Consider the following 24,519-nt stretch of genomic DNA (forward strand, 5'->3'; position numbering starts at 1 on the left):
TAATCAGCCTGTGTTTGCAACCTCACAGCCTGCCGGCAAGGGGCAGGGACAGGGACTGAGTGAGTGAGTGAGATTCACCCCATTTTAGCAGGGGCGGTGGGTTCGTTTTAAGAGGCTCACATAGTTCCACGTGCTGGTCATCGGGTCACCCCTCCAACAGCCCTTTGTCACTAGATTACACTGTAAGGATATTAAGCGAGCACAAGGTGAGCAGCCTCATTAGATGTGGGAAAGCAGCTGGTCAGCTTGGGGTCAGTTCCCAGCAGTGCAGGTAACCTTATCGCAACCCTCCAGGCGCTAAAAGGCCACACACTGAACTGAGCTATTCTTTAATAGTATGAAAGTACCACCTACCGGTCCCATTGCACCAGGTGCTGCACAGACACAGAGCGAGAGACGGTCCTTGCCCCGAAGAGCTCACAGTCTGAACAGGCAAATGGCTGGAAGGGAAACTGAGGCACCGAACCGGGGAGGAACTTACCCAAGGTCACACCCAGGAATAGAACCAATGTGCCCTGAGGTCCAATCTGGTGCCCTATCCAAAGGCCACAGAGGGAGGTAGCTTAACAGGGAAGCTTCCTCTACCACTGCAAGTGGCTAGTGAGGGGGTGTGAGACTCCCAGAATGGGACGTGGCTCTGTTCAGCAAGACATGTCCATCCCAAGTCCCCCACTCCCCTCTGAGCAAAAGCCCCATGTTTGATTTGACACCACAGGCGGTGCAGAGAAGCATCCGACATCCCACAAGTTATGTGAATCCTTAAGCGGCTGCGCCAGCAGATCCCGGGCTGCGAATTAAGTTAGCAGGAGAGTGCAGATTGCTTTTGTCCACTCCGCTTCGGGCCATCCATCACCGGGCCTTGACAGCACTTAAAGGTCCAGAGACAGAGGCGCAGCGGCACTTAGCACTGAGTTATTTGCAACATTACAGCTTGGAAAATGTTATTAAGTGGAGAGATGTTTATACTCCTGGATTGGAATAAACCTTCGATCTTCGCCGCAGCCGGCTCATGTGCAGCTCGCAGCTAATCCTTCAAAGGCAACGGGTGGGGTGAGGCGTGGAGGGCACCTTTCTCCAGAAAATTATACTTTCCCTCTTCCCCGGCATACACACAGGTCAAGGAAGTAGAGGATACAAATTTCCCCAGGGGAGATCTTTCATGTATTGCACACTGACTTTGGAGAAATGACGGAGGGGAACCTGAGGGCAAGGAACTGTCTCTGCTTCTTTTAAAAGGAGACTTGGAATGGGAAAGGAAACTGGACTTTGCCCCTATAAAGGACTGAATGTGTTTCCCCCATATACACAGACATCCACCTCTGCTGACTATCTCCAGATGTCCAGTGTGATCGTTCCTGGAGGACTTAGAGAGGTGAATTGGGAGCTTTCTGAATGACATCTTTAACAGAGACCTCCTTTCTCCCAAACACCCCTTGGGTGTTTGAGCTAAATAAGTCTGGACAAAACCAAACAAAAAAAAGTAAAGGTGCATTCAAAAAAGCAAAATTGCTTCCCCTCCCAATCAATTAAGGTTTCATGTGCATGGCACGTCTGGAGTCACACAGCTCCCCAGCCTGCCACAGAGACTTCCGGCAGGAACAGGAGTACATGCAAGAACTGACTTGTTAATGTAATAATAAGCAGGGAATAAGACATTTTAAAATAAAGGCCTGCGTCATCTGCCAAAATGAGGGGGGGGGCACCACCCTATTTTTCCCTCCTTTCAGATCACTTTTAAGGGCATCAAATCCACCCTTCCTGCTTAGCACCCCAGCAAAGTCTACAAAACCGGCCCCAGGACCGACCCCAAGCAGAGTGCCCCAGGGGTCAATCCTGGGGCTGGTTTTGTTCAACATCTTCATTAATGATCTGGATGATGGGATGGATTGCACCCTCAGCAAGTTCACAGATGATACTAAGCTGGGGGGAGAGGTAGAAACGCTGGAGGGTAGGGATAGACCCAGAGTGACCTAGACAAATTGGAGGATTGGGCGAAAAGAAATCTGATGAGGTTCAACAAGGACAAGGGCAGACTCCTGCACTTAGGACGGAAGAATCCCATGCACTGCTACAGGCTGGGGACTGACTGGCTAAGCAGCAGTTCTGCAGAAAAGGACCTGGGGATTACAGTGGATGAGAAGCTGGATATGAGTCAGCAGTGTGCCCTTGTTGCCAAGAAGGCCAACGGCATTTTGGGCTGTATTAGTAGGAGCATTGCCAGCAGATCGAGGGACATGATCATTCCCTTCTATTCAGCACTGGTGAGGCCACATCTGGAGTCTTGCATCCAGTTTTTGCCCCCCCCCCCCCCACTACAGAAAGGATGTGGACAAATTGGAAAGAGTCCAGTGAAGGGCAACAAAAATGATTAGGGGGCTGGGGCACATGACTTACGAGGCGAGGCTGAGGGAACTGGGATTGTTTAGTCTGCAGAAGAGAAGAGTGAGGGGGGATTTGATAGCAGCCTTCAACTACCTGAAAGGGGGTTCCAAAGAGGATGGAGCTCGGCTGTTCTCAGTGGTGGCAGGTGACAGAACAAGGAGCAATGGTCTCAGGTTGCAGTGGGGGAGGTCTAGGTTGGATATTAGGAGAAAATATTTCCCTAGGAGGGTGTTGAAGCACTGGAATGGGTTACCTAGGGAGGTGATGGAATCTCTATCTTAAGAGGTTTTTAAGGCCTGGCTTGACAAAGCCCTGGCTGGGATGATTTAGTTGGGGTGGGTCCTGCTTTGAGGAGGGGGTTGGACTAGATACCTCCTGAGGTCTCTTCCAACCCTGACCTTCTATGATTCTATGAAGTCAAGGGGAATTTTGCCATAGAAAGGATTGAAAAAAGAACTTTTTAGGCTGGAATCCCCAATTCCTATTAAATTTGGGAAATTCAGCTCCATCTACAGTACTTGGCCCCCCATTACCATAACATCTGAGCACCTCACAATCTTCAATGCATTTATCCTCACACACACCCCTTTGAGGCATAGCAGTGCTATTACCCCAATTGCACAGATGGGGAAACTGAGGCCCAAAGAGATTAAGTGACTAGCTCAAGCTCACCCAGGGAGTCTGTGGCAGAGCACTGAACCTAGCTCTTCCATGTACCAGGCTAGCACCGTAATCACTGAGACATCCTTCCATGAAAGAGTTTTTCTATCCTCTACTGAGTTTTGACCATTTCTGCCTTAAGAATTAGCCCTGCAGGGAGTTGGCTGTTTTTGTTTTTTTGCCAATTTCACATTTTAGTACGCTTCGCTTTTACCCTGAGTTTTTTCTTTTTATTAATTTTATTTCCTCTCTAAAAAACCACCAACAAAAACAGAAGCAGCCCAGAACACAAACTCTGTGTCTCAAAAATCTTTGATGTACGGACTCCAGATTAACACACATTTAGTCTCGCTTTCAGCCAGCCTGCAAACCCAGCTACACAGGGTTGCATCTGTGAATGCTAAGATGATGGCCACCCTCTTGGCCAATGTATCAGGGATTGAATCAGGGACCCCCTCCAAGCCAACAGCGGAAGCCACTACAGCTTGAGCCGTCTCTACAGGGAACGGGGCTGTAACAACTCACATCCGCTGTGCATCAGCACAGAGAAGACCCTGTAACACACACTCACCAGTGGGTTACGACCCAAGACCTAGGGTTGGCAGACAGGTGCCAAACTGGATTTGGCATCCAGTCAATAATCAGCACGTCTGGCGCTGGACGTCAGGCCATGACCACATTCTAGGCTGGGCTGGTGACGTCAAAACGGAGTGTTGGACAGGTGGGACATATTCACCACTGTGATATGATTACATGTTTGGTACAAAGTCTGTCTTGTGAGGTATCATTTAAATAGTCTTGAACCACTGAACATTGCGATCCTGTTGAACTGTATGTACTATCATTGTATGGGAAGTTATGAAGTATCGCTCCACGTCTGATACTGATGTGACGGGTTGGATCACAGAAAACCCCTTGGGAACTGCCAACTGATGTGCTAAGACTACCTCTGAGCCAGTTTTCCCTGGCAGCTTGGGACTCCAGTGCCCTGCCTGGTTTGAGCGAGACATGCCAGCCTGCTACAAACACAGACCCAGGTCTGAACAACGTCCCTCAAAAGCTGCAGGCTTGACTGAAAATAGCTTAAGAAGTGTTCCTGTCTCTAACGCTCAGATGCCCAGCTCCCAATGGGGTCCAAACCCCAAATAAATCCGTTTTACCCTGTATAAAGCTTATACAGGGTAAACTCATTAACTGTTCGCCCACTGTAACACTGATAGAGAGACTTGCACAGCTGTTTGCCCCTACCCCTTCAGCCCCAGGTATTAATACATACTCAGGATTAATTAATAAGTAAAAAGTGATTTTATTACATGAAAAAGTAGGATTTACGTCAGTGGTCCCCAACCTTTTTCGTCTGGCAGGTGCCAGATGAAGGACTGTGGCGGCGGTCGAGCATCCGCCGAAATTTCGGCGGCATTTTGGCAGATGCTTGACCGACAGCCAGTATGCGGGTGTATTTAGATGCCCCCGTGGGCACCACGTAGGGGACCCCTCATTTAAGTGGTTCCAAGTAATAACAGACAGAACAAAGTGAATTACCAAGCAAAATAAAATAAAGCACACAAGTCTAAGCGTAATACCGTAGGAAAGTGATTACAGATGAAATCTCATCCTCAGAGATGTTCCAGTAAGATTCTTTTACAGACTAACCTCCTTCTAGTCTGGGTCCAGCAATCACTCACACCCCTGCAGTTACTGTCCTTTGTTCCAGTTTCTTTCAGGTATCCTTGGGGGTGGAGAGGCTATCTCTTGAGCCAGCTGAAGACAAAATGGAGGGATCTCCCAGGGGCTTAAATAGACTCTCTCTTGTGGGTGGAGCCCCCCTCCTCTCTCCTGTGAAGAATCCAGCTGCAAGCTGGAGTTTTGGAGTCACATGGGCAATTCACATGTCCATGCATGACTCAGAACTTTACAGGTGGCATATTCACATGCTACCTTGAACGTCCCCAGATAGACTTCTTATGTGGATTAGAGTCTTCCAAAGTCCATTGTCCGTTAAATGTTTCTTGATTGGGCACTTAACTTGCAAATTCCTTTCTTAAGAAGCTGACCAAATGCCTTACTAAGGCTACTTAAAATCAGACGAGTACAGAGCCAATATTCATAACTTCGAACACAAAAACGATACATGCATACAAATAGGATGAATATATTCAGTAGATCATAACCTTTGCAGAGATATGTTACATGACATATGTAGCATAAAACATATTCCAGTTATGTCACATATACATTTATAAACATATTTCCATAAAGCATTATGGGGTGCGACGTCACAACTGAGATACGTGGTAAATGGGAATCGCCCACCGCCGGCCTTTCAGTGGCAACAAAGGAACAGCTGACAAGACAGATTTACATCAGGACCAGCCAGACATGTGTTGATGGCCCATCAAGAAGAATCCACTCTCTAAGACTCCTCAGAGAGGCCACATATGCAATGGAAGCTACCTAACCCCCATGTCACAGCAAGGATCTTTCTAGCACCTGGAAGAAAGTATTCAAAAAAAGAGACAGTGACATCATCACTTGTCCTCTCTCCTCCCCTGAAGGCAACAAGAATGCTGGGAAGACAAAGGCTTTAAACTGAGGAGATTGGTCCCAGGCTGAGAGAGCGATCCGGCCTGTGTATTAAGAACTGTAACCTACCAGCAACATTCAGAGGGGTGAGAAAAGCTGTTTGATGTAAATCTTTGTCTGTTCAAGTTAGAAGTTAGATTGCAAGTCTGTTCTTATTCCTTATGTAACCAACTTTGACCTCTGTGCCTAACACTGATAGTCACTTAAGTTTATTAACTACAGGAAGATAGATTTTACTTTAATGTTTTATCTTTAGCAATGAGTTTGTCTAAAGTGCTTGGGGAATCTACTCAGATTACAAAGGCTGGTGCATGTCCCCTATCCTTTGACGAAGGGGCAAACTAATTAATGAGCTTGCACGGTTCAAGAATAGGTCTTGAGGCGTGTAAGACGGTATATTTCTGGGGGCTTGGGAGATGTGCTGGTGTTTCCCTCTGCATAGTTCAGGAGTGGCTTGGAGACCATTCAGGCAACTTAGCTGGGTGTGTCTCTGCATGCTGGAGCTGAATGATAACAGCCCCTGGAGGGGGGCGGGGGTTGGCAAAACATGCTTAAGGAGGCACAGCGATCCCACAGTTCCAGGTCATACCCCAGGGAACCCGTCACAACAGGACACCAAGGGAGGGGATCTGGGCTGGTGTAAATTGGTCAGCACTCCAAGCTGCCTCCTGATGTCAAACACCAGCTCATCTCAGTGTTAAGGGGGCCGAGCAGCATGGGAACCAAACTGGTTTCTAACAAGCCCGGGGTGGAAGGATCTGACTTGCCCTTCCAACCAGGACTGGGCCCAGCCACAGAGAGGTGGCAGAACTGACGAGAGGCCTGAATCAAACCCCCAGCTCGTGAGGATCTGAAGGCTGCAGTCCCTGTCTCCATCAGACACCAGTTGAGAGCAGGATCCGAGGCCGCTCCTCTGCAGCCCTCTATGGGGGATGTAGATGGTGGGTAACAAGACTCCAGGTGAGGGTATGGGGAGGTAGTGTGGGTGCAGGAAGCCCCAGTCTTCAGGACGGGGCTCCTGTTATCCGCTAGTCAGTGGCTACGGCAACAGAAATGTATGTCCTAGGTGGCCTGGAGCATCGGCCACGAATGAGACCCAGGGAGTGTCTCCAGCAGGGGGGGTGCCCTCCCTGCCCCAGGCTCAGCCCGTCAACAGGGGCAAGACACGCAGCTCCTCCAGCCTGGCCTTGGCAATGGCCTCCCAGCCCCTGTTGGCCTGAGGGTTGCGAGGCGAGGGGTGCATCAAGCCTTCCACCCGCACCTGGAGGCCAGCCGAGGCCAGGGCCTTGCGGGCCCGCTGCTCGGCGAAGCGGCCCACGCCGATCACCATGGCAACACTGAGCAGGCGTACGGCCTGGGCCAGCCCGTCGTCGCAGACCTGCAGCAGGCGCTCGCGCTGGGCGGCCGGCAGGTCGGCCGGCGTCAGGTTCTTGCCGCTCTGGCTCATGAAGAGCAGCGGGCAGTGGTTGTGGACGAAGCAGCGGCGGAAGAAGGCCTCAGGGCCAGGGCACAGCGAGCGGAAGAGGCCCCAGAAGCGGGCACCGCTCACCTCCGTCTGGGGGCACTCCAACCCCAGGACAGGTCTCTTGGGGTGCTCCTGGGCCGGCTTCGACACATGCCCACGGATCTGCAGCCACTCCCGGACGTGACGCACCTCCCCAAAGGGCACCTGTGGGGGAACAAGAGCAGGGTCAGAGAGGAGCCTGACCAGCAAGACCCCACCTCCTCCATCAGGGGAAGCCATGGAGCTGGAGCCACAGCCATTGATAGGCTAAAGCCAAGAGCATCAGGGAAGCCAAAGGAGGTAGACACCATGGGAGGCAGTGTTGCCTAGTGGATAAAGCATCACATTAGGAGAGTTAGGTGCTGGCCCTGGCTCTGCCATTGGCCTGCTGGATGACCTAGGGCAAAATGCTTTGTGCCTCAGTTTCCCCTCCCACCCTTTGTCTATTCAGAGTGCAAGCTCTTTGGGGCAGGGCTCTCTCCCAGTCTGTGCAGTGGCCAGCACGCTGGGATGGTTGGGTTCCTATTCTGTATCCAGGCCTCTGGCCACTGCTGCTATACAAACATTGTATAAAAACAACCCTTATTTTATTCTAGCCCTGGGAACTGAACGCAGGAGTCCTGGCTCCCATCTCCCACCCCTGCTCTAACCACTGGACCCCAGTCCCTTCTGAGAGCTGGGAACTGAACACAGGAGCCCCCCCCCCTCTTTTACCCACCTGGACAGAAAAAGCAGAGACAACCAAGCCTCCTCCTGCAACCCTCTGCCCCAGCAAACAGCCGTGTTTGAAAATCTGCATGGCCCCATCCCAGGAGCCATCCCTGCCAGGCCTGAGCGAGCAGCCAGGGCTCTTCTCTGTAGTCGTCGCCCCACCCCATTCTGCAGCCAGGCAGAGGAAGGAAGCACTCCCTGGTCGGAAGTGGCCTCATCTCTAACCGGCTGGGATTCGGATCCCGCCGTACCACGGCCACAGAGAATTGATGCCTCCGCAGAAGGGGCATGGGGGAGACTTTGCTTCACCCTTCCCCATCCTAACACAGACACAAGCCAATGCCTGGGACTGACCAGGTGCCCCACTTGCCGGAGAGCCCCTCCCAGAGCAGGACTGGGGAAGGGACACTTGGTACAATGACCCCACTCCCAATAAGGAGGTAACAGGAGTCAATCCCACAGAGCAGGATTTATCTCTCCCCACTGAACCCCAATCTCCTGGTAGCCCACTGCCATCCCCCGCCCCCCCCACCCACACACCGGGGGCACCCTCCCCCAGGGCCACCCCCCAAAATAATAATGCAGGCTGTTTGCTGACAGGCCAGATGGGGCCGCTCATGTGGGAGACAGAAGAGGAGAGAGAGAGACTCGCACATAGCTCTACCAATGCCCCTCAGTCCCGACCCACAGCCCCCTGCTACCCCAGCTCTGGGCTCACACACACCTCTCTGCCAGTGCCCCTCAATCCCAACCTGCAGCCCCCTGCTACCCTAGCTCTTGGGCTCCCCCCCCCCACTCTGCTGGTGCCCCTCAATCCCAAGCTGTAGCCTCATGCTATTCCAGCCTTGGGCTCCCCCCTCAGTTCTGCCAACGCCCCTCAATCCTCACCTGCAGCCCCCTGCCTCCCTCTGTGCCAGTCCTCAAGAAGAAGCTCCTAAGGTGAGACTCCCAGGCAGCTGCAAGCAAACACGTCACCTGGGGCCAGAAACAACCTGGACCCTTTGCAGCTGGAAGGCTAATGATGTGGGGCGTGGAGGGGCTGTGCTGGCCCCTGGGGAGTGCCATCGGGATACAGAGCATTCCACCACTGTGACCCAGCCAGGTGCGGCTTCAGTCCAGGTTCCCAGGAGGAGGAGGCGGCTCGGCCGCCCAAGTGATACAGACCCGGGAGCCGCACTCCAGATCCTGGCGGGTTCATTTGCAGCTGCTCAGGCCGATGGGAGTTGTGAGGAGGGGCAGTGGATCTGTAGCCATTGGTCCTCTAAAAATCCACCACCAGGGTCATCCATCCCAGCTGGTCCCCCTTACCAGCAGCCTCAGCAGAGATGCCCCCCACCCCCGTCTGCATCATATCCCCCACAGCAATACACTCGCCCAAAAGGAACCCACATGCGCTCTGCTGGATGGGACCTGGTGGGGAGAAGCTGCCTTAGGACTGAGCACCCAGCTCCCTGCAGGGAGCATCAGCACCAGACCAACAGGGCAGGAAACAGGAGTGCTGGGAGGAGAGAGACTTGCAGGCAGAGATCAGAGGGGAAACGAGGAACTGTTACCATATTGGAGCCATGGTGCTTCCCCTGCCTGAACTGAGGGGTGACATGCCAGGCCGAGAGGGACAGCGGTCAGCGCGGACCCAGCTGCAGAGAAGAGAGACTGGGCTTTGTTAACAGAGCAGCGTGGGGTGGAGAGTGTGAGAGGAGACACAAGAGGCTGTGATTTCACCATTGCTGGTCTCTGCCGGTGCAGGTCTCCGTAGAGGGTCCTGGTTATTTTCTCCCTAATGAGAATTTCGTGGCCGCCAGACAGCCAGCTCTGGGGGCTGGAGTGCACAGATCAGAGAGCAGCGGAGCAAGCTACGCACACGGACTCAGCATTCGTGGGCTGCAGCTTCCGTCCACCTGTGGCGGAAGGGCAGTTAAAGCCCAGTTCAACCTTTGCCTCTGCTGAGATGGGCAAGGAGGCGGCCAGTCAGCACCCACTAGCATGGTGCATTAGATGGTGCAGCCACCTCGGCCCTCAGTTCATTTCACACTGGCCGCCAGGCCAGACCTGCACCCTGGAGGTCAGAGGCTGCATTCAGCCCATTGCCATCTGGTCACCCGCGAGGGGCATGGTGGCTCTACTCCCTGACACACACACACCCCATGGGATGGAGGTTATTTGGAAAGGGGGCAGAGAAGAAGCACGAAGGCTGGAAGCATCTACGTTAGGTGTGGGAAGGGGAAGGAGGAGGCTGGGGCAGAGAGTATGGGATCTGAGCTCTGACTCAGCCCCCAGGGGAGGCCCGGAGCTACCAACTGCCAGATCTTCAAGCACGTGGCATGTCAGGAGCTGAACTCTTTGGAGGATCTGGGTAGGAGCATCACACTGGGAGCTGCAGATCTGGTCCTGGCGTGGTAGGAAAAACAAAACCTTCCTGACCCCTACAACCAGCCTGCTCCCTGGAACATGAGAGTTGCTATCTATCTCAGGCACTTTTACAGCCCCCATCACCACAGCCTCTGAGCGCCTCACAATTTCAGATGTATTTACCCACACAGTCCCTGGTAGGGCTATTATCCGCATCTGGGCAACTGAGGCAGTGAGGCTAAGGGACTTGCCCAAGCTCACCCAGGGAAGTCTGTAGCAAAAGAAGGATTTGACCCCACGTCTCCTGCATCCTAGGCTGGTGCCCTAACCACTATGCCATGCTTCCTGACCCCCAAAGTGCACACAGACGCCTTGTTAAAAGGAGGCTTTCCCTGAGAGCCGGACAGGGGAAGGCACACCCGGGGAGGGGTTCGCATGGCAGGGGGATTGGAAGGGAAGAAGAGGGAGTCACGGGAAGATGCCCAGATGTGGTTTCTTGAGGCAGAAGGGGTTTGGGAAAGCTGGGAATGAGGGCTGAGAGCGACTGAGGCGGAGGCGTCACGAGGGGGTGGAAGGATCCTAACCCAAAGCCCCCAACACTCACCCCAATGGCTGCAGACTCCCAACCCTGCTGGCCCCCAGAAAGGAGCCCTGGGCTAGGAGACCACGGCGGCCGAATGAAGCCGGCTCCTGTGTTATTAGCTCCCTGCACAGAAGTTGAATTGATACAAAACACCAGGGGGGTCCCACCCCTCCCCCAGTGCCAGGGTCCTGCCGCGGCAGCCCTCACGGTCCTGGCCCTGCGCTGCCCTGATCTGTAATCATATTTCAGGAGAAGCCAATCTCGCCCTCTGCAGCCCCCGGTCCCCACAAAACACCCCCCCCCCGCATCTATCGATCGCCCCTGGGTCTAATGTCAAGATAAAGCCTCCCCTCACCTCTGCTCGCCAGATCTGCCAATTAGCAGCTGGACAAATGCAGCTTGGCGGGAGACCCCCCCGCACCCTCCGACCCCCCAATATAAATTAAAGCGCATTATTGAATGATTTGTTTAGCTGATCCTTTGACCTCTGACCCCAGGACCAGGGGCTGTCAGAGAGGATCAGTGATGGAGCAGCTGTCAGGCACCGGGAGGGGAGAAGGGGCTTGGGGGAAGGGGTCTCCGTCTTGCTCTCCCATCCCCTCTGCTCTCCCACTTTCTGGCCCTCTGCAAATGGATTCAACTATGGGTGAGTGGGGAGGAAGCAGTCACAGGGCAGCCTCCCACCTCTGCCAGTCACTTGGATAAACTGGCCAGCCCTCTAGCCCAGTGCCCACTGAGATCCTGAGTGTGGTACAGGCAGGATCAGGTCCTCGAGCTGGGACTGGGAAGGAGCTGGCTGGACAGACACCTGAGTGACAGCAGGGCTAAGGAGTTACCCATGATCCTCCTGAGATGTGGTTTTCCTGGTCAAACTCCATTATTTTTGTTACCTTAAAACCCCTCCCTGCAGCTTCGTATGGACAGAGAGTCCTTCTTCACTTCCTTTCCTAAAGTGCTGCCGTTAAACAGCTGCTGCATCCCAGCCCAGAGGTGGCTGCATTTAGACTGGGAGCTCTCTGGACCAGAGACGGACTTGTTGTTCTGTTTGTACAGCACCTAGCACAATGGGGTGCTGATCCATGACCGGGGCTCCTAGATCAGAGGTTTTCAAACTGGGGGGCGCACCCCCTTAGGAGGGCGTTGAGGAACGTTTAGGGGCACGGGGGAACGAGTGGCCGTGCAGGGGAGGGGGCCTCAGGGCGGGAGCGATACCTCCAACCCCTGACTCACCTCAGCGGGCCACCCAGCCTATGGCTCAGTGTCAACGCCTCCATGCCCAGTGCTGTCTCCGCCCCCAGAGACCATTGCAGGCACCTTCCCCCACCCTGAAAGCCCCGGGGGGAGGGGTCGCAACCAAAAATTTTAATTCAAAGGTGGAGCTCCACTCAAAAAGTTTGAAAATTGGTGTCCTAGGTGCTACCACAATACTCATAAATAATAAAATAATAGTAATAATAGTAATTTCAGTGTTGGGTGAAGTGTAAACAGCTGCTGTGTCCCACCCCAGAGGTGGCTGCATTCACAAACTAAACAAACAGCAAGACTAAACCACGGTAACAAATCACAGCCAGGCAGGAAACTCAGTCTATCTAGAGTACTTACATAGTACCATTACCACTGCATTTGAGTGCCCCAAAACCCCCTTGTGAGGCAGGGCTATCATCCCCAAGGTAAAGACGGGGGAAACTGAGGCACTGAGCAGCTAGGAGACTCCCCCAAAGTCTCACACGAAGGCTGCGGTCAAGCAGGAGCTTGAACCACAGTCTCCCAAGTGCGAGGGTAGGGTCCGAACCACCGGACCCTCCGTCTTCTCACTGAGTAAAAGGAGACTCTCCATTAGTAGTACAGAGCCTATGACACACAGTAGAGCAGTTCTGGTTCCATACAGTAGAGGGCAGCAATCACACACACGTGTGCGCATGCGCTAGCGCTTTGCAATATCCTCGCAAGCCCTGGACTCTGACACCAGCTTTCCGCTCTGCTTCCTGGCATGGCATCAAAGGAGGAGTGGATCTACATGGCCCCCGTCCAGTCAAACGTTAGAGGAGGCAGCAGGGAACACTGGTCCCACCTGCGCACAGGGAACCAGGATGTTAGAGCCTGCTACACAAGCAGCACTTGAAGGAGCTGCAGCTCCTTGGGCAGATGAGCGTTAACAGCGGGAGATCCTGCTGCAGCGCAGGCGCCTAATTACTCCCCGAATTAATGCCATTAATATTAACCAGCTGCCTTGTATCAACCAACCAGCTCGCGGCTCCCAGCTGCAGCCACTGAACAGAGCACACCCCCAGGGGGTACATCATCAAAATGTGTCATGGTCCAAAGGGTAGGGTACTGGACCAGGACACCTGGGTTCTATTCCCAGCTCTGCCATGTGCCCGTGGGCAAGTTTCCCCTCCTGCTCTTTATATATGTAGATTGTGAGTTCCATGGAGCAGGGACGGCCTCCCATTATGTGTACGTGCAGCACCGGGCGCACAACCAGATCTTGGGTGGGGCTTCTATGCTGTGCTATAATGCCCACACTAACGTTATTTGACTTCACGGAGCTACGGCCGATTGACACTCGCTGGGGTCTGGCCCCATTGATTTCCATGGAGCTATGGCTGATTGACACTCGCTGGGGATCTGGCCCATTGGTGCAAACGTGCAAGGTCTCACCACCACCCCCACTCCCCTACCCCCGGCAATCACCACACACTGGCTGTGGTCTCGCAGGCACTTCCAATGCACCCACCGTGCAACTCAAGACATGTCCCAATTCTGCCCCGGCCCCCAAGATTCCAGTTCGAATGTGGGGAGACTGATCTTACCTAAAGCCTTAAAGGGCTCTAGGGCCCATAACAACCCGGGACGAGATCCTGGGCCCACTGAAAACAACGGCCAAATGCCCAATAGGGCCGAGACGTTGCCCACAGTCGCTGCTCCAATCCCCACCTCCCCTGTTCGCCCCCCTTACCAGGTGCCCCCCGTGGGACGGGCTGCCTTACCCCGGTCTGTGCCATCCCGAACGGGCCGGGGTTCATGCCGAGGAAAAGCACCTCTTTGGGGGAACGGCAATATCTCTTCACATAGTCCTCATGGGGCTCCCAGGCGTACTCCAGAGGGTTGTAGACGTAGCAGACGGGGTCGAGGAAGGAGAGCTCCCTGAGACGCACGTTCTGCTCCAGCTCGGCCTCCAGGAACTGGGTGGCCAGGACGTCCCCCTGGGGGAAGGGCGGACCCACATGGGTGGCACCGAGGGGAGCATCCGGCTGCTCCATCATGCTGCCATCTCCTGCCAAACAGACACTAGCCAGTAAGAACCACCCGGCAGGAGAGGTGGGGGAGACGTGTGATGTTTGGGGGCCATTTTCAAGATCCCTTGTGAGGGAACAGATTCCCTCCCACACCCCCTGCTTATCCACAGGGCACGTGCAGCTCCGAGCGCCTGCTGCCAGGGTGGAGAGGGGGGCTGGGTCTCCGCGGTGCCACTGCTGGGGTTGCCAACAGAGGACCAGCTTGGTCCCACTCCGAGGCAGCGCGAGACCGAGCAAACTCGCCTGACAGAGGCCGCCGTGGATGGGTCACCCCCGCTGGCCCAGGTAGAAGGGAGCTGGCGCCCTTAGAGTCAATGACTCCAGCCCAAGCCACCGAGTCCTCCTGGCCGGGAACCGGATTCAAACCTACAGCCTCAAGGTGAAAGGCAGCACCGTTCCCTTGAGCCAGCCGGGCCCTGACCTGGGGCCAGATTTTAACCTGTGCTCTAGACGTGGAAGGCTCCATACCCTGTACCCAGCACCCTCGAGCATCTGATGCCAATGACCTGGATTGAAACTGGGGCCCCCTTAGAGGTGAAAGGCCCCATATCCCATTCCCTGATCTCTCCTAAACCAACCAGTCCCTTGACCCTGAGGCAGACAGGAGCCAATATTCCCAACAGGAAAGGCCCCATATCCCATTACCCACCCCCTTGAGCTAGTCAATACCCCCACCCTGCATCTGGATCACAGCCAGCCCCCCACTCCCCCCCGAGGAAAAATGCCCCATATTCCATCTCCCCTAAGCCATCCCCCGCCGCCAGCAGCCTGGGGCCAGACTGGAACTGGTGCCCCCTAGAGGAACTGGGGTAATGGGATATGGAGCCTATCTCCTCTGAACCAGCCAGTCCCCCCACTCCTGGGCCAGATTGGAGCCAGCGCCCCCTAGAGGAGAAAGGCCTCATCCCACATCCCCAGACCGCCTATTTTGTACCAGAATCCTTTCTGTGCTGTAACTCAGATGAGTGATTTCGTCGTAGCCCTGGTTACAAGTGAACCAAGAAAGACCTTCACATAGATCCCTCCACGGGGAATGTGCTTTTTATAGCCCTTTTTATGACTGTAATTAGTAAAGCATTCGCTCAGATACAAACCATTACTGTAAATAATCTATAAACGCTTTGTGCTGTGATTAAACACACACACACACACACACACACCCCCTACAAAACCCAGATTCGCACTTCCGCACGTGAGGGAGGAGAAAATTAACCTTCCAAGAGCCCAACCGTAAGGCGCTTGCAACAAGCATTATCATTCAATTACGGTAGCACACAACCAAGATCAGGACCCCGTTATTATTATTATTATTAATTATGTGTATTACAGCAGCGCCTGGGAGCCACACTCACGGGCCACGACCCCTGTGCTCTAGGCACTGTACAGTATTTATTAGGTGTATTACGGTAGCATCTCGGAGCCCCAGTTATGAGCCAGGACACCATTATGTTAGGTACTGTGCAATACATTTAGGTGCATTATGGTAGCATCTAGGCCAGGACCACACTGTGCTAGGTGCTGTACATTATTTATTAGGTGTATTACAGTAGCACTTAGGAGCCCGTCATGGACGAATGTGCTAGGAGCTGTCCGAACAGAGAACAAAAAGTCCCCAACCAGACAGCTTTCAGTTTAAACAGACAAGGGACAGCAGGAGAAACTGAGGCACAGACTAGGGAAGTGAATTGTCCACAGTCACCCAGCAGGCCAAGCTTAGGGTTGGCAACTTTCTGATTGCAGAAAATCAAACACCCTTGCCCTGCCCTTTCTCTGAGGTCCCGCCCCTTCCCTGAGGCCCCGCCCCCAACCTCCATCGCTTGCTCTCCCCTGCCCTTGCTCATTCACTCATTTTCACCAGGCTGTGTGCGGCATGTCCCTCTAGCTCAGGGGTTCTCAAACTGGGGGTCAGGACTCCTCAGGGGGTCACGAGGTTATTTCAGGGGGGGGGGTCCGCAAGCTGTCAGCCTCCAACCCAAACCCCACTTTGCATCCAGCATTTATAATGGTGTTAAATATATAAAAATGTGTTTTTAATTTAATAGGGGGGGTCACACTCAGAGGCTTCCTATGTGAAAGGGGTCACCAGTACAAAAGTTTGAGAACTACTGCGCTAGCTCCTAGATGCAGAGGCAGCCATGGGACCCCATGCGCTCCCCCGTCCACAGGTGCCTATCCTGCAGCTCCCATTGGCCGTGGCTCCCAGCCTAGGAGCTGGAGGGACATGCCGGCCGCTTCTGGGAGCTGCACAGAGTCGGCCGCTGCAGCCAACCACTTTTAGCAGCCCGGCCAGCTGTGCCGAGTGGAGCCACCAGGGTCCCTTTTCGAAAACCGGATGCCTGGCAACCCTACTCCGCTGCCCCAGCCACTAGGCCAGCGCTTCTCAACCTTTGCAGTGCGGCAACCCCTTGGCTGAATCAAAACTGGGCACGTTTACTTTCAGAGTAAAAAAATGGATCAATGCAAACAACGCTAGGCCTGTATAAGTGATGCTTTGTGTGCGTTTCGAGCCAGGGACAGACAGTACCTGATCTTGAACGGTCAGGAAATGGGGAGACGAGATTTTCTTTGCTTAGACTGTAACAATATCTTCAATCCCTGTGATTGCCTTTCGTCACCCCACCCCCGCCCGGGGATGTGACCCACCACTACAAAAACACCACCCTCTACTGCACCACCTCTCTGCATCCTACCTTGCTGCCCAGCGCCGGGAAGCCCGGGGGTATCAGCACAGCGGGTGGGAAAATGGCGTATCAGACCTCTCCGATCACAAGAATGAATGGGGATAAACTGGTGACCGAGGCTGGGAACGAGAAGGCTTTGTTCCCAGATTCAGAGATTCTAAGGCCAGAAGGGACCACTGTGACCATGTCCTGTATGGTACAGGCCAGAGAACTAACCATCAAAGGACGGCAATCCAGGAGCCGTCTCCTTAGGACAGTGCGGGGCAAAGGACCTAACTAGTGTGAAGCAGGAGCTTGCTAAATTTCTGAATGGGCGTATCTGATGGGGTTGTTGAGACAGCAGGGACTGGATGCGGTGTCCCAGGAGATCCCATCTGGTCCTCCCTCCTACCAACAGGTGATGCTTCCGAAGAGACTGACGCAACACCCCCACAATAGCAGGTTGTTTTCCACCCCCTTCCGCTTGAGGATTTCTAAGCACTCTGCAAACAAGAGCTAGGCAGGGTTGAAGCTCTGATTCAGGGATATTTTCCATAGATTCCAAGGCCAGAAGGGCCACTCTGATCCTCTACTCTGACCCCTGTGTAACTGAGACCACTGAACTTCCCCACAATCATTCCTGTCGGAACTAGAGCAGATCTTTTAGAACAACGTCTGACCTTGATTTAGAAATTGACAAGGGATGGAGAACCCACCATGCTCCTTGGTAAATCGTTTCGATGGTTAATTACCCTCACTGGTAAAAACGTGCACCTTAGCTCCAGTCTGAATGCATCCAGCTTCAACTTCCACCGCTGGACCTTGTTAGACCTTGGCCTGCTAGACTGGGACCCCCTGTAGACTAGGATCAAGGCACCCCTGAACAATCCAAATTCAGTTGACTAGGGCTTAGACAGCTGCAGCCTTGGGGCAGGCAGGCGAAGGCACTAGGCTTGATGCAGCTGACTCCCAAGCAGGCGTGAGCTCTCCGAGCACAAACTGCACTGTTGCCTACCTGCACTGGTGCAGCTATGCCGGTTGCCGGAGTGGGAGCCAAACCCAGCCTAGACAGTGCCTAGGACTGTGGAGTACATGTTCCTCACCAGCATCTGGCCACGCACCGGGCACGTGGCAAGAGAACCAGGAAGGCCAAAAGGGTCCCTGATTTTAGCCCCAGATGATGGTGTTTGCGAATGGGACATTCGCGACTCTCCTGTTCAAAACGTTTGTGTTGTCCACTGGGAGGAGAAACGATTCTCTGGAAAAGGGAGACGTGTGTGATCCAGCAGTGCCAGCAGAACTCCTGGGTTCTATCCCCGGCTCTGTGAGGGCAGTGGGGTCTAGTGGCTAAAGCGGGGGGCTGAGTGTCAGGGCTTCTAGGTTCTATGCCCAGCTCACAGAGGGGAGGTGGTGTCTAGCGGTAAGAGCAGGAGCCTGGGCACTATTCTGACCCCAACGCTGATTCTCTGTGTGATTGCGGGTAAGTCACTTCCTCAAGCTGCGCCTCGGTTTCCCCACCAGTAAAATGGGGATAACGACCATGGACCTTCCTTTGAAATACACTTTGAGGTCAAGGGATGATAACGTGCTGTCCTAGAATCGCACAGAATTTGTTGCTATTATTAATAAGTGATCGAGCGGCAATGTGGTGCAGTGGCTGCACTGGCCTGGGTCTTAGGACAGCTAGGTTCTGTTCCCGGCTTTGCTACTGACCTGCTGTGTGACTGTGGTAAAGTCACCTCCTCGAGCTGTGCCTCGGTTTCTCCTCACACTTCTGGTCTATTTAGACTGTGAGGTCTTTGGGGCAGGAAATGTCTCGCTCTGTGTCTGTCCAGCACCCAGCACCCTGATCTCAGTCTGGGTAACATTAATAATCATGAGCTCAAAAACAGAGCAAACAATTGCTTCTGCCCTTATGGGGGTATCCTGCCACCCGACCTCCTCCTAACCCGGGGAACCTCAAACCCTCAATGCAGGGGGGAAGGGGTTGTCCCATCATCAAACACTCTGTTTGCACCGAAATGTAATCCCCTTGCCAACTGCGCAGGGTATAAAGCCATCTGCCCCAGATGGAAACCGCCTAGGAACGCCATGCTCCCAGATGATGCATTAGCACCATTCCACCTGCTGGAAAAGGGGATGCCTTCAGCTTTTAACACAGGAAGGGGACGGGACACAAGTTTCCCCACGCAGCATCAGTCACAAACCATTTCCCCAGCAGGGGACGGGGATGGTCTAGATTCCAGGTAGCCGCACGGAGGGGCTTTGGAGACTCGAGACAGCCAGTCCAAAGGACTAGATTTTCCTTAGTCCCTCCCAGTTCCCTGCAAGCCCCTCTCCCACAATATTCCAGGTGGGCTGGCTTTGTTACCATTGGTCAGCTAAGTCACATGGTTTGGGTACGGGACATTATTTCTGCTGTCCAGTGATGGAGGACGCTCCCATCCATTTGGGTCATAGATTTGAAGGCCAGAAGCAGAGGCGGCTCTAGGGATTTTGCCGCCCCAAGCACGGTAGGCAGGCTGCCTTCGGCGGCTTCCCTGCGGAGGGTCCGTTGGCCCCGCGGCTTCGGCGGTCCGAAGCCACGGGACCAGCGGACCCTCCACAGGCACGCCTGCGGGAGGTCCGCCGAAGCCGTGGGACCAGTGGACCCTCCGCAGGCAAGCCGCCGAAGGCAGCCTGCCTGCCGCCCTTGCGGCGACCGGCAGAGCGCCCCCCGCGGCTTGCCGCCCCAAGCACACGCTTGGCGTGCTGGGGCCTGGAGTCGCCCCTGGCCAGAAGGGACCATTATTGATGGGGTGTCAGGAAGGAATTCCCACCTGGCCACAACTCCCCCGCTCATTGGTTGGGACCTTGGGGGCGGGGAGGGGTTCCACCTTGCTTTGCAGCATGGGGCGTGGATCGCCTGTTGGGATCATGTCGGCATATCCCACCTAATCAGCTCCCTACCACTCCAGGGGCCTCAGGCATCGGGGGCATTTCTGTCTCCCCTGTTCTCTGCCTGTGGTGCACAAGGGTCTGTCTACATGGCGAGTTACTGCACGGCAAGTCAGGGTGTGAATCTCCAGCGCCCCAGCTTGCCACGCAGGAACGTCCCCTGTGGACACTGCCACAGGGCAGCAAAAGTCACAACTTGGCCAAGCGCCCCGCGCTTTCATGGCCATACATCTCCTGAGGACAAAAATGGTTTTGTCTACCTAATGCCATTGGGCTCAATACAGAGGTAACTGGCGAAATTGAATGGCCCGTGATATAGAGGCTCTAATGGACCCTTCTGGCCCAAAACTCTACCCTCCTCTGCAGGGCCGGCTTTAGACCGATTCCCCCGAATTGGGCCCCACGCCCGCACCTAAGAGGGCCCCGCGCCCTAAAGAACAGCGCCGAACTTAAGCGCCTTTTTAATTTTTACTCACCCGGCGGCGGTCCGTCACTCACTCCGGGTCTTCGGCGGCAGGTCTTTCAGTGCCGCGGAAGACCCGGTGCAAAGACCCGGAGCGCCACCGGGTGAGTCACCCCTGCCAGGGCCCCGTCGAAACTATTCGAATCAGGCCCCGCACTTCCTAAAGCTGGCCCTGCTCCTCTGTAGCACCGGCCAATCTCACCCACTGAGTCCTTCATGCAAGATGAGCAGCACATGAGAGTCTCTTTATTTCCTTCTGTGGGATCCCCCATCCATCTGCACCTGGTGTCTCTTGCCTACTACTCAGATGGGAAGCTCCCTGGGGCAGAGAACATCTTATTGTTCTGTTAGTGCAGGGGGTCCTGGCCCGTGACTGGGGCTCCTAGGTGTCACGGCAATAAATAAATCAGAAGAGTAGCCATACTGCAGAAAGCTCAGGCCACCTCTCCTAAATCAAGTGGTTCCCAGGAGCTGGCTCGCATCTGAGCTACATCATGGTGGAAGATCCACTAACTGGATCTTTACCTGACTCCCAGCCTGCCCGCCCACCCACCCGCCAGACCTCACTTCCCTGCCACAGCCAGGGACAGAACCCAGGAGTCCTGACTCCCAGTCCCCTGTTTTCGGCACTAGACTGCACGCTCACTTCCCCAGCTCAGTGAATTTAGGGGCCCGATGGACACAGCGGGAGAATGATGTTGTCCAGATATTCACAAATCTGGTACAGCTGGGCCAACCCCCCTTCCCCCCCACCCCATGCTCAAATTGCAGCTGAGTAAATAGGTTGCAGTGACTAACTCCACCTCATTCCCTGCAGCTGCCAGCCGATCAACACTTCCTCCAAATAACTGGATTTCCCTTAGTGCTGCCTGGTTCCCTGCAAGCCCATCCCTCGATATTCTAGCTGGACTGGTTTGACTACAACTGATCAGCCAAATTACATGGTGTGGTTTGGCTTCCCCAACCGGCTGAGCTGGCAAAGCACTCCTGGTTTGGATGCTCATGTTACAGAGTGCAAAACTGGGTGTCAGCAAATAACCCCTGGAATCTGCTTCCCCCAAACACCGGGGCCAACGCAACAAGTGCAGAATCCCCTCCCACATCCCAGCCAAGGCCACTCTGCTGGAACTGCCCAACTGGGAACAAGTTTCTTGGTGGGTTTTATGCCCTGTACCTCTGGCTGGTGAAACTGGGCTGAGGCCGCATGGCCCAAAGCAGGGCACTGCCCTAGGATCCAGGACACCTGGGTTCTATTCCCAGCTGTGCCACCAACTTAGGTCCAGTCCCTGCCTCTCTCTGTGCCCATAGGCTAGGAGCTCTTTGGGGCAGTGACATCTCACCATGGATCCGTGCAGCCTCCAGCACAATGGGGAACATCGTTGGGTGGTCTACATGCTACTGTAATACAAATAATGTTGAGACCGACCAAACTCACCGTCATTCAGTGCTAACAGCTCTTCGTCTCTACAGGACTGACCTGAACTGTTGACCTAGCTGCCAAAGGCCCCAACCCCAGAGGCAGCTGGCCTCTGCCCTGCTTAGTCTTTGCAAAACTAGTTTGTCCGAGGCCTAAGGGCTGTTGACATCGGCTGCAATGCAGCTCCTCTGACCTGGCCTAGGTTGCAAAACAGGCCCAGAGGGGTCGCTACCAGCAGATCAGATTACTTGACGGGCCAGCCTTAACCATCTGACAGGGGCACCACTCAAACCCACAGAGTGCACTGGGAATGGGTCCCTGAACCTTTCATCTCCAGGTCACCAGTTCAAACCCAGGCAGGGCCCACAGTGACACAACCATGGGAGTGCTGCTCAGTGGGGAGCGACATGGCAGGTGCTGGTTCAGTTCCTTGGGGGACAGGAAGCCACATCGCAAAACCCATCGGCACAAGGAGCACTAACAGGCTCCTTCCCTGGGTCCCTGACCCCCTGCTAATGGGCTATGGAGATGAAGCTCCCCTCTGTCAGGGGGCTGGAGAGCAGAGATGAAAAGAAGATTCCCTAGGCATAGGGGCAAGCGGGGAGGAGTCCTTGGCATCGTCCTACAGGCCCCTAGGTAGGTGGAATGGGATGCTCTGCTCACTACGCCAGGTCTTCACCAACAAAATGGGGGCAGGGAAGGGGCCAGGGGTATGCACAGAGCCCCCAGGGCCTACATTCTCTGTGTTCCTATCCTGGAGCAAGGCCGACATCAAAGCTCAGAACGTTTGAGGGCCTGTCATTGGGACCCTGTAATGGCAGCTGGATCGGCAGGCGTAAGTTTGGGATGTGTCTGCACTCTCACTGCTGGGATGGAAAGGAGTGGGAGCTGCCTGGATGTGCAGCAGGCCTCCCCGGATCCCTTTCCAGCCCTGGGTTGAAATCCACCCTTAATTCTCTGATAATCCCTACAGCAACACACTAGAGATTCTAATTCAATACCCAGCCCCGACCTCTTACTCCCTGTCACAAGCACTGCAGGGGGAGCACCCCGAGTTGCTCTACAGCGTCACCTCTGGCCAATCTAGACACTGCACCGATGAATCCCAGCCAGCCACATTTGGACAGAGCGCGGCTGGTGTGATACAAAGGGAGCAGAGATGGAGAGATCTTGTAAACGCCATCTGTAGCAGAGCTAAAACTGGGGAAACATTTGGGACTCATGAACATTTTGATCCATGCAAATCATGTCCCATCACAGAGATCCAAATGCGGCACTTTCTATCTGTGAAAATACTCACCCGTCAAACTCTTTAACTGTTGGCCCAGCTCAGGTGCAGTCTGATGTTTCCATTTCACAGATGGCCAACATTTCAAACAGAGGCCCTTGATTTCAGGTGCCCAATTTTACACCATGAAGGGCTAAGCAGTCAAAGGCTCAGCTGAAATCCACGGGAGCTGTGGGCTCTCCGCTCTTCTCAAAAAGCAGGCCCAAGTTGTCACAATCTGGGCACCCAAAATCAGGGGCCAATTTAAAAAACATTGGCTTAACCGTCTTGCCAAAGGTCACACAGCCAGCCAGAGGCACAACCAGTGAAAGCCAGGCTGTCTGGCACTGAATCCCCCACTCTAACCCCTGCACAATCTTGACTTTTTGCTGCCTGGAAATAGCTCAGGGCCTTGTCAACTTAGCAATGTGTCCACAGGGACAATCTGAGAGACGGTACCACTGGCTGGGCCCCACTGGCTTGGGCTTAAGCAGAGAAGGGGGGCTAACAGGGCAGGTCTCACATTTTTCCATGCTGGGGATCTCTCCCCAAGACTCTTGGAGAGGCTTCCTGGTTCTGATCCCGTGCTGTCCGTGTGGAGACTGAGACTAGGTTACATATATAAAACTACTAGGGCAGGGCCAAGGAGCCAAAAGGAAGAGAAACTCATCGTGAGGGAGAAGTGTGGCTGTCGGGGGCTCATGAAACCCCCATTCCTTTGTATCTGAGGTGCATCTGCCCTCTCCACAGGGGCAGGGGCTCAAGGCTGAATTTGCCCCCTATTATCGGCAACTTGAATCTCTCCGGGTCACTTTGCGCGTTGATTCTCTTGCCCATTTGCTGCCCCCAGATTTCTGTGCTGGTGATAAAGCCGAGCGTGGCTGGGTTCACGCCACAACAAACAGAATGATGCAGACAGGGATGCCTTGCGGGAGGGGAGCAGGGTGAGTCAAATCAGGGAGCCTGGACCAAGCTGCAAACTAACCCCGGGCATCACACTGAGGGAGGGGCAGCTCCCAGGGTGCCAGAGAGGGTGCTCCACCCCAACTGAAAGGGGGGAGGAGAGAACAAACTCCCTCCCTTCTTCATTCCCCCACCCAGCTCCCGCCTCCCCAGCTCCCCCCTCCACTTCCTCCTTCTTCGCTCCCCCTCCCAGCACCCCCTTCTCTCCCCTTCTTCACTCCCCCTCCCAGCTCCCCCTCCTAGCACCCCTCCCCCATGGGAGGGGGGAGGAGGCAGACAAAGGGAGGGCTGCATTCTCTTTCCCCCACCTCCCTTTCTCCACTCCCCCCCTTGGGGCAGCATCCAGCTCTTCCCTCCTGCCTCACCCTACGGGCCCCGGGTCCCAGCGCCGCCACCCCACTCGCCCGCCCCTTACCTGCCTCCTCCAAGCTCAGGGTTCTCCCCCCGGGCGGCCAGCTTCCCATGTGCCCTCGCAATGGCCGCTGGGAGCTGTAGTCTCTCCGCCTTCCACGTCCCTTTGGCACTCAGCTGCAGCCCTTCCACCCTCGCACTACAGCTCCCAGCAGGCTCCTGAGAGCGCGGGGGAGGCTGGGAGATGTAGTTCCGAAGGGCAGAAGCGTGTGTATGCCTTGTTCACTGCTACAGCAGCATCAATTGACATGTGTATGTGTTTGTCTGTGTTAAAAGGACACGAGTGGGGAGTGTTATAAGAACAAACAGGTGGATGAGTATGTTATAAGG

General features: G+C 54.5%; 1 protein-coding gene across 1 annotated transcript; it reads right to left on the bottom strand.

The window, feature by feature from the left end:
- Positions 1-5,207: 5,207 nt before the first annotated feature.
- Positions 5,208-24,288, bottom strand: SMUG1 (single-strand-selective monofunctional uracil-DNA glycosylase 1). Its single transcript, XM_039514984.1, has 3 exons — positions 24,194-24,288; positions 13,763-14,049; positions 5,208-7,294 (listed from the first exon to the last, which is right to left on the bottom strand). Exons 1-3 carry the CDS (start codon positions 24,240-24,242, stop codon positions 6,767-6,769), a joined length of 864 nt encoding a protein of 287 aa, XP_039370918.1. The 5' UTR covers positions 24,243-24,288; the 3' UTR covers positions 5,208-6,766.
- Positions 24,289-24,519: the final 231 nt, after the last annotated feature.

This window comes from Mauremys reevesii, linkage group 25 (genome assembly GCF_016161935.1).
Source record: "Mauremys reevesii isolate NIE-2019 linkage group 25, ASM1616193v1, whole genome shotgun sequence".
NCBI classification, from domain to species: domain Eukaryota; kingdom Metazoa; phylum Chordata; order Testudines; family Geoemydidae; genus Mauremys; species Mauremys reevesii.